This window comes from Diadema antillarum, unplaced genomic scaffold (assembly GCF_040938485.1).
Source record: "Diadema antillarum isolate AM-2024a unplaced genomic scaffold, OU_Dant_1.0 seq00000097_RagTag, whole genome shotgun sequence".
NCBI lineage: Eukaryota > Metazoa > Echinodermata > Echinoidea > Diadematoida > Diadematidae > Diadema > Diadema antillarum.
In genome coordinates, this window is record NW_027271186.1 from 1,843,763 (window position 1) to 1,862,543 (window position 18,781).

An 18,781-nucleotide genomic window follows, 5' to 3' on the forward strand; every position below is an offset into this window, starting at 1 on the left:
AGACAGCCGTAGATGAGATACTTGCTAAATTATCGATCTCCGCAGAGTATCGTTCGACAATGAGACGAGTTCAGTTCATGCAACGGACGTTGGCACTTGGTCCGTCGTGCATCTGTGATTGGAAAAGCACCGGCTCCCTGATTTTATGCTTTGCAATAACGCAAGTGTAGAGACTAACTACAACAATGCTTTGTTATACACATTTCTATTTATATACATTATACATACATACGAATATGAGATGTTCAACTAATTTGATCAGTAACTGAGAAAGTCACTGAAAAAAGAAAGACTTTACTATTGTGTGTGTATTCCCTGTGTTTGTTCATTACATTTTTTTTTTTCGCACACCACGATTTAGCCGTTCATATTTTCCCTCGATATTTCTGCTTCTTAGTTTTTGATGAAACAAAAGTTTCTTAGGATTCCACACAAAAAAAATGTGTACTAGATCGTTTATATCCAATTCTGAAAATGTGAATGCTCCCTATATAGCTCGTGTAGAAAGGAGATACCCTGACCCCCCCCCCCCCCCGCTCGTTCCACCACCACAAACCTGGTACACAGTGAAAGACGCATACGCCGAAATACCACTTTGAATAAGCCGTCGTAACAATTAATGATGTTTGTCACTTAAAAAGAAATAAGCTGGACATTCCCCAAAAGTATGCTCCAGAGGTTGACTTTCACAAGTAAAAATGCCAAAGCTCCTTCGTATGTATGTATGTGTGTGTGCGTATGTGTGTTGGGGGATACCCCGCGAGATTTGATCAATTTGATTGATTTTGATTAACAGTTCTACTCGGAGAAGGAATTTGCCTTGAAATTTTATCTCTTTCCTCCTTTTCCCGTTTTCTTTTCCGTTCCTTTTCCACTACTTTGGGTTCTTTTGCTGTATATCTTCGACGAAATATGTTTCATCTGCATGTTCAAACCCGTCACTTGCCCACGTCATGTAATATGAAGTGATTAGTTAAAATCATGGGGATACGTATATGGGATAGCTGCTTCGTGTGTGGATTGCAACATTCAACCCACGCAGTCAACGAAAGTTATGACTCTTGAAAACGCAATCATACCCAGACAAAGCATCTCTCCCTCACGTATACTCACACACCCATTCCATCCGCACAAACATGCTTGAACTTCTCACGCAGTTAGGTATAAGGGACAATCTGTTACATTTGTTTTGCTAAGAGTGAAGAGGTTGGCCTACAGTGGGATTTAAATCCGTTGATATGCTCATATATGCAGGCAGGGGAAAAATTCCGCCTACGAAAAACCTCACTAATTAGAATTATTGATGACTCTATGGACAGCGAGACTGGACTACAGGTATTCGCGGCGGGTATACACCTGCACAAACACTCCCCCGGCAGTTCACCGTATTTCTCTCCTCACCACTTACAGTACTCTCTTTCTCTCCGTGCTTTTAGGTAGCTAGTCTGCGCTTTTATTCTCTAATTCTCTTTCTCTATATTTCAGGGGTTGGCACGAGATTGTTTTCACCCGAGTAACATCACAGGTTTTCTATGATATAGCCAGTAGATAGTATCTCTGCGTTTTCAATCGATGTCCGTTTTCAGAGGAGCAGCGTACACGTTATATTATGAATACGGAAATTTCCATTTCGATGATGCAATTTCATTACTTTTTTTTCCATCATTAATGCTTTATGCTTTAATTATTTATTATTTAATTTATGCTTTAATACGGAACATTTTGTATCTTAGAAAAAACAAAACAAGTAGTAGTTAATTGGAGGGAAATCTGTGTGTATATGAATATAGCGCTTCATGGCGACATTAACGTATGAGAGCAATACGTTACGAAAGGAACTATAAGGCACACGACTGTGTAACCTGTATAGGGGAATACGAAACAAAACGAACAATTAAACTACACTATTCAATCTTTTTATTAAATGAAACAGATGACTTTGTCTTTTACAATCCCATTAATTCCCATCTTTTACAACACGCGAAGCTACAGCTTGAAAGCCAACTTTACAGTTTGCATCGTATAGTGATTAATATCATGCGGACTTGATAGGTCAACGGTCAATGAATAGAATGTAAGAAAATGAAAACAACATCTAAGCTTCTACCTTAAATGTTTTATTGGAATGAATCAATCTTATTTAGACAAACCAAGTGAGAAATCTCATCTATTGTCCCCTAACCGCGGACGCCAGATCACGTTTCGCGGAGACGAAGCCCTAAGGATGCATTTCAAGTGCACGGCATATTAATATATTAAATTGTCATGAACCGCAGGCTGTCGTCGGGGGTTGATCGGGAATCGTATTACTATGTGCATTATACGTTTCTTCCTTTGCAACATGCACAATATACACCACCAGAACATTATTCCTGCACAGTGCTCATTTGATGTTATATAATCATTCATATGTAGATAGATAAAAAGAATCCCATACCATATTTTACGTCGGCCTTATATACACTTGTTTTAGTTTTGTTGGAGTATTTTATAACCATATTTATAACCTATTTATGTATGTGTATTATACATATATATATATGTATATATATACATATATATATATATATATATATATATATATATATATGTATATATATATACATGTATTATGTAATCAGAATCATCAATGATAAAACTGAACTCAGTATCAACACTTGAGAAAGAGCCAATCGCTCGAAATTTTGTGTGCCGAAATAAAGCGTTGGTGAATACAGCATGACCTTGGTTTCAGTTTTATTGAAGTATGTCATGCTTAAAATGTTTCTAGTGTTCATGCCATGAACTTCATGGGTCTAGATTTAGGCATATCTGTTGCTGTCATTTACCAGTAATTGGATTCCTTCATTTTCGGGACATCTTTGCAGTTCTTGAGAGCCGAACTCAAAATATTTTCCGAGTACAGTCCATTATGCAATTTCTATGTGAAACAAGATAAACGTTCCTGTATTTGATAATGTGCACAGGATTAAAAAAAAAGTCCAGCAAAATTCGTATACGTACAAGCCAAAGCAAAATGTGGTATCGCATATCATTTTTTTCAATAGGTAGGGACATTTATATTGAAAGGTTATCCATATTCAATTTGATTTGCCTTGTAGCACATGCATAATATTTCATTCTTGTTCAATTGCGTTTCTAACTAATACAAATCATAGTAGACTACGCTTTATTCATTTATTTTTTTTTAGATCTGAATAGTGGCGCCACTTGCTATGATGTCTAAAGTTTATTACGCAGGTTTTTATAGTGCTTCACAGTGATTTTTTTTTTCTCTCTGAATGTTTGTGCGCATATTTGGCTTTGTGACGTCTTTCGTCCGCTAGCCGTTGGCTGTTCAACTGCAAAGTGTTGGAAGATGACAGCCTTAGATAAACTTACTCGGACAGTCAGTAGTCAGAAGAAGGGTTCTCGGAAGGCTTGGTCCTTGCTTTCTGTCCAAAATTTCGACCTTTTTACTTCCTTCCATATGAAAAGGACGGAAGAAGAAGGGTTTGTCTTAGGTGTGCCCCGGAGCGAGTTTGCATTTCTGACCTTTCGCCGACTATTCAATTTAAACTTCTGCAGCTTTAAGTGGATGTAAACAGCCACGGTTTGTTCTCGAAAGAGGGTGCAGCCGTAAAAAAAGTCGGATCTTATTGGCGACAACATGTCTGTCAGAATTTAAAGGGAAACATCAAGCCGATGTAGAGGCCGAAAGTCTTCCAAGTTACTGTACCATGGCGCAAACCTTTGCAGCAAATTCAAATGATAATTATAAAAGCTTTAGCGTGCAATTTCGAATTGGACGTTTCTTCATGTAGCAGCCCTACCTCTTCACTTTCAACGTGGTTGAAAGACTATAATCTTTATTTATTCATGTATGTATTTGTTCAGTATTTAATAGGATTACTCTTTCAGCTTACTCGGAATTTGCAGACATGTAAAGAACGAGGAAAAACAACTGCAAACCATGCAAAAACAAATACAAAAACTATCATGCCGTCAATCCCTCGTTTGAGGCGAGTCCCCAACTGGGGAATACCCAAAGTGGGGTGCGTATATTTGTCGTTTGGGAGTTGGGAGTCGAAGTACTTGTCCATTGCAAATAAGCTTTCTGCTCAGGCGTGACAAACCTGGAGGCCAAGCCAGGGTTTGATGACTCCAGCAGCTGTCGTATTACGTAAGAGCATGATAAGGATATCTGCCTGTGGCAGACCATTCAAAGTGAACTCAATTTTCTCTATCCTTTTTAAAGTTTTCAATTTTATATTCTATTGAGAAATTCTATGGTCATCCATTTTACATTTCGAACGAAAAAAATTGACCCGTAAATAACGAAAATACAGGAATAAGAAGGAGAGCATTGCCAGTTTGCCGGTGCTATTTGGCAGTGAGTTACAACGGGGAGGTGAGACTACTCCCTGGTTACAATCAGCCTGCTGACTGGATCATTGAGAAAGCAGCTGTCGTATTACGTAAGAGCATGATAAGGATATCTGCCTGTGGCAGACCATTCAAAGTGAACTCAATTTTCTCTATCCTTTCTAAAGTTTTCAATTTTATATTCTATTGAGAAATTCTATGGTCATCCATTTTACATTTCGAACGAAAAAAATTGACCCGTAAATAACGAAAATACAGGAATAAGAAGGAGAGCATTGCCAGTTTGCCGGTGCTGACAATGTGCTATTTGGCAGTGAGTTACAACGGGGAGGTGAGACTACCTCCCTGGTTACAATCAGCCTGCTGACTGGATCATTGAGAAAGCAGCTGTCGTATTACGTAAGAGCATGATAAGGATATCTGCCTGTGGCAGACCATTCAAAGTGAACTCAATTTTCTCTATCCTTTCTAAAGTTTTCAATTTTATATTCTATTGAGAAATTCTATGGTCATCCATTTTACATTTCGAACGAAAAAAATTGACCCGTAAATAACGAAAATACAGGAATAAGAAGGAGAGCATTGCCAGTTTGCCGGTGCTGACAATGTGCTATTTGGCAGTGAGTTACAACGGGGAGGTGAGACTACCTCCCTGGTTACAATCAGCCTGCTGACTGGATCATTGAGAAAGAGAGAGAGGGGGAGAGAGAGAGAGAGAGAGAGAGAGAGAGGGAGAGCGAGGGGGGAGAGAGGGAAGGAGAGGGGGGAGAGATGGGGGAGGGAGAAGGGGAGAGCAAAATGGAATGACAATAGTTCCGGTCACTACAGTACAGGCATGCTCTGTCTGCATACGCTGAATGTCTACACTCACACACACACACACGTACACACACACACACGCACCATGGAGCTACATGGCCCATGCCAAAACCAAAACAATCTCCTCCTCTCGCGGTGCCCCCCCCCCCCCCCCCCCCCCCTCCTGTGGCGCTGTGGCGATGACTGATGCTTAGATTAGGCCAGGGTCAAGAAACAGGTGTTTTATATCTTTGACTTTAAGTCATTGATTGCCAAGATATGCACTGGCATTATTTACTGGGGTGTAGCCTCTTCAAACGAGAGATTTGCGTCATGTCAAGAGAATTCGATTGTACACAAAGAAAAAAAAAAAGGCGAATCCGGAAAAGATCAAGTACACATTCACCTCCACAAAAATGCAAATCATTAGATCTCGTAAAGAGTACAAAAGGGTACATTTCTCTTTAAAAAAAAATGTATTAAAGAGACTATCTATGTCCCAGGCAATAGAAGGTTTGAAATGTGTGGATCCAGATGCGTGTGTAAAATTTATACATACCTTACGATAGCGTACAGGCCTTATTTCTATAAGTTCCTCGAGGTTACGTTTTCTGTTCATAAACCTATCACAATCACAAACACACAGTCTCCATCAGTCAGTGTTTTCAAAAAAGCCTTGAAAACACATTTTTTTAATAGCAACTAGTTCGTAGCTGTTTATCCAATTACACATACTGTCGTACATGTTTTGAATTGATTGTAAGCGCTTTGGGCCTTGTGGGAAAAGCGCACTTTAAATAATAGTAGTAGTAATAGTAATAGTAATATTGTACATTTTTAAAGTGTTTCAGTCAGAAACCGAATATATTTGTTGCACTCTCGTAAATTGCATTCTGTCATTGAATGCTTTGATGTTTATTGGTTTCTTTGTTTATCTCAATCGCGTGGGTGTGGAGGAGTGGGGGTGTATTGAAAGGAAAAATGTATAATTGCAGTATCCCTTGACGTACGGTTTTCAAACGTTTTTGATGGCCCACAATATTTTCATGTGGTATTTCTTCTGTTTATTTGTGTGTGTGTGTGTGTGTGTGTGTGTGTGTGTGTGTGTGTGTGTGTGTGTGTGTGTGTGTGTGTGCCATCGTCTTGATGTACTTGTCGACTAGTCACCAGTCACCATCCTCAAAATATTGACTGGATTCTCATCGTCAACGCGATAGTGAAATTCTGCCATCTGCATTTTGATGGGTTGGCCATTGAGATGGAGTGACAGATTTGTCTATTCTGGGACCAGGGAACATCGATGAAGAGCCGGGTAATGCTCGCGATACCAAAGCCGAAGATGTGGTGGCATCTCTCTCCTTTTTGTACTTGTTATGATCTGCGATCAATGAAACATTTTTGTCTCTCTCTGCCTATCTCCCGCTACCCCCCTCATATCTCCCTCTCCCTCTCTCCCTCCCCCGCTCCCCCTCTCTCTCTTTTGCTGTCTTTTTCTCTTCTCATGCTGATACTCACATATGAGACGTGCCTTATTCTCTCGTTTTTATCAATGGGCATCTTGTCTTCATTCTACAGACAGATTGTCACCACGCGAGATGCCCTGGTTAAAGGATGCGATCCTGATAACACCATCGTTTTAAAAAGTAATCGTATCGTCAAAATCTGTTGCCACCCTACACACGTATAATACACGATAAAACTGGGATAACTGATTGCCAGAATCGATAGTGCGAAACGATCCTGATAAAACCGTAGTATACTCTTAAGAGGAGGCGGCTTCGATGATCGCGTGCGTTCGCTCCTCTCTCCCACACGTCATTCATCTATTCCAATTATGCTACGTATAGACCTCACAGCGTTGTTATGGCGTCATTTTACCCTTGGTGCGAATAGTGGGTGCGCGCTGATTAAAATCCCCTCTTACAGCTACACATCGCTGGCTCCCACGTGCGCGGTTCTTGTACGTATCTACTCCCGCTTTTCATCATCTTTTTTTTTTTCATCGTGGTCACTTGACATGTGTTACTTGTGCAGCAGACCCCGTCCCCCTTGAAACTAGAACTCTTAAGCAAAGCCGTTTAAGTGGCAAAAAGGAGAGAAAAAATGAATCCTTGAAAAAAAAAAGAATCCTTTGGGAAATAGTGTCCCCTTTTCATTCCCGTCTGACGTCATGTTCTGTCATCACGGGAGCTCGGAGCAAACTTGAGGTTAGTTTGAGTTTTCTTTTTTCTTTTAGCTGCCTTCGTCGTGATGGAACCTCTCTATACGCGAGTTGTCCAATCATCGCTACAAAGAGTAAACACCTGTCTGGCTCAGGACATACTCTGTATGATATTGATTTGGGTTTTTCATCTTTTTTTTCTTCTTCTTTTTCTCTCCTTTTTTCTTTTCATTTCTGGGTCGCCGGCGGGTTGGAGATCATACTCGAGGCGGTGGCCAGCCCGTGAGTCCAGAACACAACAGATAGCGTCCCTGCGGGATTTCCGAGTCATGTTTAACATTTCGGATCCGCTTGCTGCTTTCCGAATGAAAAGTACAACCTTTGAAGACACGCCATGCAAAGATACAACAAAAAAAGATTGAAGAAAGACAAGATAAATCTAGCATCAGTCAGGTCTCAAGAAGAGAGTAGCGAGGAAGTTTGACCTTTATACGTTTCACTCTCTCTCTAAAGACACACAGTGCATGTCAACCTTGCCCAGTGTACACGATTCCCCATGCAATCTGGTACATGTAGCAACAATTCGAACCGAGAAAGTAAATAAATTGAAAATGATTTGTTGCTGTCTTCATCTTGAGGCTTCTGATGAATAGTTTGTTTCTCCTCGGGGTACTTTCTTTGGTACAAGAGGACAGAGAGTATAGTACGATGAGCGGGCTCTACAGCCTTAAAGGGAGACGTCATTTCACCCCCTGCACATCGGGTCATGGAAAAATCTCGTTAATTTCACTTTAGACTACGCTGCCTGATAGTACTCTTTAGCGGGTTTTTGTGTAGACGTTTCTTGTACACAAATGCGCACTCCCAAGTGAATGCGTCGTACTGTCATAAATATTTACTCCTAGATATTTACTGAAAACCTCTCTTGCCTTCCTTGTATGGAGTACCAAAGTGTGATGCCACAGTCCCATTCACCGCCATGGAAACTGGTTCAAATCAACCTCACCTGGCCCGAGTGCTTATGTGCGGACCAGGGGCAGTGGCGTATCTAGGGGGGGGGGGGGGCAAGGGGGGCACGTGCCCCGGGCGCCACTCGTTGGGGTGCAAAAAACGAAAAAAAAAACGCAAAAAAAAAGAAGAAGAAAAAGAAAAAAAACGAAGAAGAAGAAAAAAAGAAAAAAGAAAAGAAGAAGAAGAAGAAGAAAAAAAAAAAACTCGCCCGGAAAGGGGGGGGGGAGAATGGTGGGGGGGGGGGCAGAAAACCAAATCAAACAAGATAAAAACAAAACATGATGATGACGCGGACAAAATGGCAATGTTTATTGTGTTCACACAAGAATTCCATGTTCTGTCAGCTGAAATACAAAAATTTTCGGCTCGCTCGCTGCGTTCGCTCGCCAAAATTTATATCAATAAAGAAGGTAAGAACAAAACGTGATGACAAAATGACAACGTATATTGTGTTCACACATGTCATTTTATATTTAGCAAGCAAAATGTTTCACGGGGCAGCGGCTGCAATTTCTTTCGTTCTGAAGCGATCGCCAATTGGATCAAAAGAATGCGCCAACGGTTTCGAACATACGGGGGGGGGGGAAGGGGGCGCAAAGAAAATCAAGCAAGATAAGAACAAAATGTAATGATGACGAGGAAATATGCAAATTTCGGCTCACTGGAATTGGTTGAAACCAGGGTCCCGTTTCATAAAACTTGTTATCAGTGACAAGTTGTGATAGTTGTTACAAGCTACTGAACTCCTTGCATCTGATTGGCTGAGAGCAAATTTGTCATAGAAATGTGGCAGTTGTCACTGATAACAAGTTTTACGAAACGGGACCCTGGTTTCAACCAATTCCAACGCATGTGTGAACACAATTACACAAACATTTAATTTGCATTAAAAGATATTAAAAATGATCATCTGCTATAATTTGTTTAGCCCAAAACACAGACAGACACGTTCACAGCTAGCGATAGAGAAACCCATGTTTTTAATACCGACATAAATATTATCCTCATCGAACTTCTACGAGACGCCACAAGAAAGAGTTCTGAAATAAACAACACGTCTCCGGATGCATTCGGATATTTCTGGTTATCGAATCACATGGCGGTTTGTTTCAGTCATATTTGCTCCCTTTTTCGAGTACGATTCGGGAGGCTGACGAAATAATTCCGGGGATGGGATCGGGTCCAATTCAGTGAGGCGGAGAGCGAAGCATCGATCGCTTCATGGGGAGCGTGACTAATCTTACACACGCACCCAAGCACGCACGTGGTTTGACATGCATGGCAAAATCCTGACACGACCGTCGTGGGGTATACACCGTTAAAGAGGAAATCCACCCTAAAAATTAATTAACTTCAAAAGAAAGAGAAAAATATTCCCTACAGAACGATACAAAAATGATGAAAATCGGATAAGAAGTAAGGAAGATATAACATTCTGAAATTTCAGTTTTGTTGTTGTTGTTTTTTTTTTGGAAAACATTTCTTGACCAGTCCAAAAATGACAAAAATCTCATACTTCACCAGTATGAATATAAAACTCGCTCATTTGAATATTCGTAAGGATTGGTTAAGAAATATTTTTTTTTTAAATCAAAATGTCATGTCTTCCTTATTTCTCATTCGATGTTTGTCTTTTTTGTCTCCCTCTGTAGGGAATAACTTTGGCTTTCTTTTGAAGTTTATCTATTTTTAGGTGGATTACCTCTTTAAACCCGTCACGCCCCTCCAAAAAAGTGTGCGCCAATCGCAGCATAGGTAGACCTTCAATGATTAATGCTTTGTGCTCAATGTTTGTGAGGCAGGGCCTTTTGGAAGATCAGTGCCTTGACTCCTGATGAGCTCATTCTAGATAACATGACACACTAACTACTTAACTAAGTGAACTAAATTAAAGAACAAATCAATCAATCAATCAATAGATAGATATTTAGTTAATCAACAAGCAAATCAATAAGAACATGCATACATCTACCAATGAATTTTCACTTAATGAATAAACATTAACAATGTCTGATTTGCAGTGCAAAAAAAAATGTCTTAAATCATTGTGAGTAAGACAATTTATTGTAACCGTTTCTATCAAAATAATGCAAAATGCTGCACTAGCCGTTTAATTCAATCTCGGAGGAAAGAAGTGAACTTCCTTGGCGAAAAAAAAATATATATATATACACTGAATCGAGAATCTGGAGAATTTTTCACTACGGATGTGTCAGGTGTCTCGATACAGACACACATAAGATGAGCACTATTACGTCCCATACCTTACAGTTTTGTAGTTTTATGGTATTAATGAAAGTCATATATAGGTTCAGAAGGCAAGTAACTTTTGATAAAGTGTCGTAAGAAGTGCTTCGATACGGCCAAACTTTCATTCCGCAGAACCTGGAGAATAGTGGGTAACCTTCAACAACAGCGTGAAGATGTTCTTGGAGTCTTTGGTAAATGTCAAAGGTATGAAGGAGAGGGTGCTTTCTTCCAAACTTGTTGCTTGTTGGAGCAGATTTCGTCTCGCCCGGGGGAAACACATGACTACACGTTCGACTAATCAATGATATGGTCTGTTCGAGCGAGCTTCTCTTCTCTCCCTCTCTATATCTCTCATTTCTCTCCCTCTCTGTATCTCTGTCTGTTTGTCTATCTACCTCTCTCGCTCGTGCTTCGATTGAACAGGCCTGATATAACATGGTTGCGCGAAAGGCAGTCGATTTTGCACATTTCGAATGCAAACTGTTCAACCTGTTGTTAATGTATGGGGTGAATCTCATTGCAGGATCAGCCCGTCATCCTTTTGAGGCAGACCAGTCTAATCTCAAGAATGTCCTCTCTTTTGAAGTCATATTGAGTCATGAGATTCAAACACGTCTTCAGATGAAAGCTCATGATAGTAATTTGTGTTTCCTTATTCATGATGGCATGATATGCTGAACGGAATGGCGTCACGAAACTCTGCATAATTCTTATTCTTTTTTTTCCTCCGCTTTCAGGTACTTGACGATTATGAACCCACTACGCCCTCGAATGACGCATTCGACGACGATGACGATCCTGGGTTTCATATGGGTGGTGTCTTCGTTCGTCGTCATCCCAACCACCATCAACACTCAGACGCACCTTGATAAGAAACTCGACGGCAGGCAGATGATCCAGTGCGTCGAGACGGGTTGGAAGAGAAACTCGGCAATGCTAGCCAACACTCTTTTCCTAGTCATCGGCGAGTTCTGCATCCCGCTCACCCTGATGAGCGTCATCTACTTCCTCATCGCTCGTCGACTGTGGTTCCGGCAGGTTCCGTGCGACCACATGACCGAGCAGCAGGAGGCTGCCGCGGAAGCGTCGAAGAGGCGGACGATACGGATGCTTATAATCGTAGTGGCTCTCTTTGCCATATGCTGGGCGCCTTACAATGGCTTCTCGATCGTCCGAGACTTCTATCTACCGAGTAGCGGGGACTCCAGATACAAACTGTTCAACACAGTGTTCTACCTTGTCGAGGCCCTAGCCATGTTGAATAGCATGTTCAACACGCTCATCTACATCTTCTTCAACGTCAACTTTCGCAAGTGTGTGTTCCAGTTATTTACGCCGGCGAACCGGACGTGTACGTCACAGTCCACCGTGAGAGTGCGCTATTCGCGCCCATCCCAGGTCGCCAAGGGATCGTCGAATAATTATGATGCCTGTAACCATGGAAATGGGAGAGGAGATCTGACGCGAGATACCGCCAGGACCTCGGTGTATCAGACATGAGGAAAAATTAAAAACGAAACATGAATACATGTATGACTCAAGACAATACAATTGCCCGGAAATGCACTTGTACGGTATTTCCCTAGAGAGCAATTACCGCTTGACCTCATCGGAAAATTTGTTTGAAAGACAAATGTGCATCCTATGAAACCTGCAATCTAGAACCGATCACAGAAAATTTGTACTCAGCAATTCGTCAAGTTTATAACGAATATGATAAAGAATGCCCTCTGAGTCCTTTATCTTGAAATAACTATTTGGCGCGAGGTGCTGACACTTTTAGTCAAGGCGCAGGGACCCAGAAAAAATGACTTCGTTCAACCCAACCCGCAGAAAAGGTTTGACTGCATGGGGTGGTCGGCTTGACCCTCTGGAACACCCCTAGGTAGTATGTGATTCCAAATTGTGGTATCAATAAAATTTTACAGGCCATTTTAGTTGCGACAAGACCTTATTCTTCGAGAAAGAGTCTGCGCACGCTAAGACTACTACACGTACCACTAGAACTGCTACAGGCGCCAATGCCAGCGGTGCGTATAGTAGTCTTAGCGCATACAGACTTTTTAGGCGACAAACAAGGGTTTTTGCCTGCAAACTAACTTTTCACGCCAAGCTGGGGTCCGTGTAGTGTAGTTTCTAGACGTTTTTATTTCGTCTTTATTTTTCCGAGTTAAAGCAAGCCGAGTGAGAGCGCCTACCCAGTGATTTCGACGCCAGAATCGTTTTTTTTTTGTCGCAATCACTGGGTATGTGCCCTCACTCGGCTTAGCGCAATACAGCGGGACTCTGCACAAGACACAAGCTGCAACTCAGAGAAATAAAGACGAAATAAAAACGGCTAGAAATTAAGACTAGGGTCGTTATTGTCGCTACTGGGGCACTGAACTAGTGAAAATGACAAACTTATCACAGTTTTTGCATTTGTTTCGTGAAGAATTCATCAAAACTGCATAAAGCTATAAATGCACACGTTGCTAGAGATGTCAGCAATACAGTGGGATTTATTGTAAGTTATAATAATATTGTGCATGCTTACCATTAACATACCGGATGCCTACAGGTGATTGGTAACCCCCCAAAATATCTGGAATTTAGACAGGTTTGTTTCTTTTGCCTTGCGTGCACATCACCCATTGTAGATCGGATCTTAACGTACCTACCTCAACACTGTAATATTAGCCTGGATAAAAGGGGACAGACGCCCAAGAGTTTTCCCTCATTCTCTCCTAAGCATTAATTCATTACTGCACGTTTTGATACAAATATACATATCATGATTTTTCATTTTATTCTTAATTTTTTTTTTTTTTTTACAAAAGCTAACGAACACAAAAGTATGCTTAATTCTTTGATGGATAATCCAGCGCACGTGTATATTCCTTCTTTAGAAAGGAATTTATCTGCATTCTTGAATAAACTTCCGTTACGAACATGAACAGTTATTGCTTTCCTCTGCTCTTTTCCAGGATTGATTTGAATAACCATCGCTCTGTAAATACTCAAAAGAGCTAACATTAGAATGATTATGATTGGCTTTGCTCTCTGCATTCACCTATATTTTTAAGGGAAATTTGTGTCCATACATTACTAGAAACTACATTTGCCTATATACTTGGAAGTCAAATTTGTGTTGAAAGTACGACGGATGCAACTTTTTCATGCATTTTACTATTCGAAAATGATATCTTTCTTTCAATAGCCGTTTATTATGCCTTTGTTTACAACTTTTTCTGTAACTTGAGAATGCTTTAATAATATTCTTCACATAAGTGGTACGCAATGCAGAAGGAAGGACATGCTTATTGAGCTTTTTGAAATTTTGAGCTTTAGTTTTTGAGTTATTGACAGCTGAACCCTGATTGGATAATACTGGTTGCCTTGGCAACAGAAGAAAACTTTTTTTTTAACAATAAAAAATTAATAAAACGTTTTTTTTTTTAATTGCATCTATAAAATTTAAAAAAAAATCAAAAGTTTTGCAGCAGTAGGAGACATTTGGGGGTTACCAATCACCTGTAGGCATCCGGTTACCATGGTAACCATGCACAATATCATAACTTACAATGAATCCCACTGTATTGCTGACATCTTTAGCAACGTGAACATATATAGTTTTATGCAGTTTTGATGAATTCTTCATGAAATAAATGCAAAAACTGTGATAAGTTTGTCATTTTCAGTGCCCCAATAGCGACAAGCGTCACCGACCCCAGTCTTAATTTCTAGTCGTTTTTATTTCGCCTTTATTTCTCTGAGTTGCAGCTTGTGTATTGTGCGGAAGCCCGCTGTATTGCGCTAAGCCGAGTGAGGGCACATACCAAGTGATTGCGATTCTGGCGTCGCAATCACTGGGTATGCGCTCTCACTCGGCTTGCTTCAACTCGGAGAAATAAAGACGAAATAAAAACGTCTAGAAACTACACTACACCGACCCCAGCTTGGCGTGAAAAGTTAGTTTGCAGGCAAAACCCTTGTTTGTCGAAGAAAAAGTATGTGTGCGCTAAGACTACTAGACGCAGCACTGGCACTGGTGCCTGGAGCTGTGCTAGTGGTACGTGTAATAGTCTTGGCGTGAGCAGACTCTCTTACGTTTGTTCCAACAAACAATGATGAAAAGTGGCCAGTAAAATTCTATTGACACCACAATTTGGAACCACATACTACCTGGGGATGTTCATGGAGGTCCCATCTACCACCCTTTCTGGTCAAACCTTTTCTGCGGGGTGGGTTGAACGAACTCCTTAATTAAGCCTCTTACAGGAATTAGCGCCTTGACTATTTCATCATTTCCCTACCTATTTGACAACCGTGACCTATGTCCCTGCCAAGGAACTGGGGACAAGGTTTTGATATCACACACCCTGGTGTCCGGGTTTGCTTTTTGTTCTTCTAACAGATTCGCTCATGCCAAGGCTGTTCCTGAATAATTATCATGACGTGTATTTTGCACATTGTTACAGTTACGTAACTATGTGTGCTCGTGTGAAGAGGAATCTTGTAAACGATATACAGGTGCCTATCTCGGAATCTTTTAATGTATTCTCGCTGTGTATTTCTCTCGGTCTTTTTGCTCTCTTTTCCTTTACGTACCACTCCTCCCTTTCATAGTTTTTTTTATTAGGTTATTTGCTCAGTAAGACCTATACAATACAAGATTTGTTTTGTAGAAGGTCCCCACATTTTATGCTTGTAAAATTGTCTTCTCATTTGACATTTGATCACGACGTTATGTTTTGTCTCATGTTCTATCGATAATATCATGATTTTTGTGTTTGAGATGTGGAACAATCAAATGAAATGAAATCATATCAAATTAAATCCTCGAACACAAACACAAAATGAGCATAGATTTGGGAAAAGTCATTTTCTCGCCCGCGTTTCACTTTCATTGCAACTTTGGAGTCGATACAAGCTCAATTCTCGTTCACACGAACAAGACGTCTTGGAATGAAAAGTAGCTGGATCTGTGCTCGGTCCCGTCTCAACACAAGCGCAAGCAAAAATCCCACACCTTATTTCGCATACACAAATCTTGAGCTATTTTTTTTTTTCATGTGCTGCTGTATTAATCTCATCATTTTTCTTGTGTGTAATTACGATGCCACATTTTCTCTGAAGTGAACTCATGTAATTCAATTTTCGCTTCCCCCCCCCCCCCTCCTTTCGGTCATGGGGTCCATTTTACGAATAGCTGCCTTACCCTCAGCGTACTTCCTACAGTAGCGTGCGAAGGAAATTGTTCCAACGGTTTCACACTTTAGGAAGATTGGTTTGTTTTCTCAAATTATTTGATCACAGTGATACTATGTCGTTCGTGTAGCCACTTAGTGTCGTGTTATTTCATTTATGCAGAAAAATGTTCTTGCATGTTTTTCCATCCAGTCCTGATGTATTAGTTTGAAAATAAGCTGAGTTCGCTTGGAAAAAGTATCGTTGAATATTGTAATCATAAGTGTGCATTGTTAGCTGGGGGAAACCATATTCAATATTTTTGAAATATAGGAGTAGTTTAGGAATATAAACATTTTATTGGAGATCATGCGCTTTTCAATAATGAAATATATATGATATCCAACTAAGGCTGAAACAGTCATTTTGCGTCTTGAGAAAAAGTATTTTTGGCAGAAAGACATAAATTAATGTCTTGAAATGATATAATACAATGGAAGTAGTCACCAATGTAATTGCAAGAGTGTTGAAATGGCGTATCAAGGTCACTGCAGCATTAATGTATTACGACTTTTCTTCTCTGACATTTCCATAAATCTCTAATGCATTATACCTTTTCACGTATTAACAATGAAGAATAAATATCCACTTATAAGGAAATGATTGATTTCCCGTTATTCATTCACAATTAGTTCATTGATTATCAAAACGTCAAACCCAAATTCGTTGTTAATTATCTTAATTTCGGCAAATAATCAAGACGTGAAAGTAAGTCGAATATTCGTTCAACTTCTTTTTTTCTTCACCTAGGTTTGGTAGCTATTCAAACGATCTATATGTTTAAATATTCAAATTCTTGAATATTACTGTAAGTTAGCCATGAGAGTAACCAGGCCTTATACATTTTCTCAGTTTGTTTCACAATGAATATATGCGTGAGAAATATGTACAATGTGATATTTCCTTTCGTAGAGAAGAGATGTCGCAAGATACGACTCAGTTATCCTTTCTGAGAAAACTGCTCGAATGTCCAAAAGTACTCGATTTCTAACATTTTGATCTTTTGTTGTCGTTATCGTCTATTCAGTCTTTCATTGTATATATAGTAATGAAAAGAAAATCGCAGAAAGACGTATACACTATATGATTGCGGTCAATTTATTGTGTTTCTCATCCGTGTTCTCTCTGTAATGTGATGCCAGTAATGAATCGTACAACGGTTCAAAACATTTGTCTGTAGTAAAGTAGTCGACTCTCAATCAATATAGGCAATTTTTAGAGGGTTTTTCCCCAGTAAATTTAATAAGCTTTGTGTTTGAGCTAATACAAATCATCGCAGTTGAATAGTTCATCCTTTTAAGCATGCCCTTAGAATATTGGTCGTGTTGGTAGAGTAGGAAATGATAGAAAACTGGCAAAGCTTCTTTCATACTTCCAATACAATGTCAAACAAAATTGTGAGGTTAGATGCTGATTATCCAATTTCGCACAAATGAGTCACACAAAAAAATGAAATACTCAATCAGTGCATCAGTTCCAGATTAAATGTTCTTACGAACGTGAAAATTGAATCAGTGTAGTCTTTAGTAAATGCGGAAAATTTGGAGGTAAGTACAAGATTTGTAAATAGACATGGCATCTAAGGAATGTGGGTGGCTTCGGGGGCGAATCCAGAAATTCCGTGAAGTGGGGGCTCCTTTACAAAATTAAAGGGGGTGCACGCGCCCACCCCCCCCCCCATTTTTCCTTTTTATTTCTTTTGTTTTAACAAAAAATAAAGAGGGGACGCGCGCCCGGTGCGCCCCTGCCTGGATCCGCCACTGGGCTTGATCTCCCGAACTTCGTGTTCATTAAATCACTGGTGAAAATAAATATTACGGAAAATCTTAGTCTGTACGGGAAATGTGACAAAGGGCTTATCAGTTTACGGATGTTTCTTATTTGATCCAATCTTGAAACTACAAGCCCGTTAAGTATAACGTACCGTAACGTGATGATGATAAAAGTTTTTTTGTTTTTTTTACTTTCATATCATTTATTGAGGATGATGCTTGTATATATGTTGGTGCGTTAATCTGTATACAAACAATTCCACATTGCCACATAATAAATAGCCAAGTTAGTGCATGCTCAATGTCGTGAAGTATACCATAAGACGCATACAGTACCCATGCATTTAATAGGATATCAAATATCCTATCATATATATTAGATACCCTGTCTTAATGCATACTCATGAAACTACGTGTCAAATATCTTATTCAATTTTGTCCTCCTTTTCCGTTTTTCTTCGCTCTACAATCTCCATGAAAACAGAAATGCATAAAAGATGTAGAGTATGAGGGCTGTGCTTTATTTCGGTGGGGGGGGGGGGGGGGGGGGGAGGGGGGTGCATTCAATTCCCAAACAGGTATCATAGGTACAAAACTACAGACAGACATATACGTACAAGCATGCCAATAAAGAAACAACTTAATGGAATGTTTATATATGAGTAAACATATCATATAAACATACATAACATAAAGTCCTGTGCACTCATATGTGAGGGTGTGTATGTGTGTATGTACAGACAGGGTATGCACACACACCCATACATGTTTATATTATTTTGCTGAAATATAGATGCTTCGTTGTGACGACAGGAACTCGTAGTTCCTCGCTTTTATTTGGTAATAAAAGTTGATAACAAGAAGGAAAGTGGTCTTTGCATTTTTTTTTTTTTGTTATATTCGGAAGTAAAGAGTGTTGCATATAACAAATGAGAAAATACCATATAGTTTTAATTGGGAGAAAAAAGGAGCTGGAAGATACTATGGGAAGTAGGATATAAAACTCATATGCCCACATGGAAAAGTGTTATATATATATATATATATATAAATATATATATATATATACCTTATATATATATATAAGGTATATATATATATGTATATATACATATATATATATAACGTATATATATATTCATCAAAATATGTGTGCGTGTGCGTGTGTGTGTAAAAAATTATGCTTTCATAGTAC

The 18,781-nt window shown here is 39.7% G+C and overlaps 1 protein-coding gene across 1 annotated transcript in view; it reads left to right on the forward strand.

Annotated features, from left to right (window-relative positions):
- Positions 1 to 12,085, forward strand: part of LOC139726740 (prokineticin receptor 2-like) — a 35,590-nt gene extending 23,505 nt beyond the window's left edge. Inside the window, exon 2 of the mRNA XM_071637734.1 lies at positions 11,323 to 12,085. Within this exon, the coding sequence (XP_071493835.1) occupies positions 11,323 to 12,085 (763 nt within the window). The remainder of the gene's footprint in view (positions 1 to 11,322) is intronic.
- The last annotated feature ends 6,696 nt before the right edge of the window (positions 12,086 to 18,781 follow it).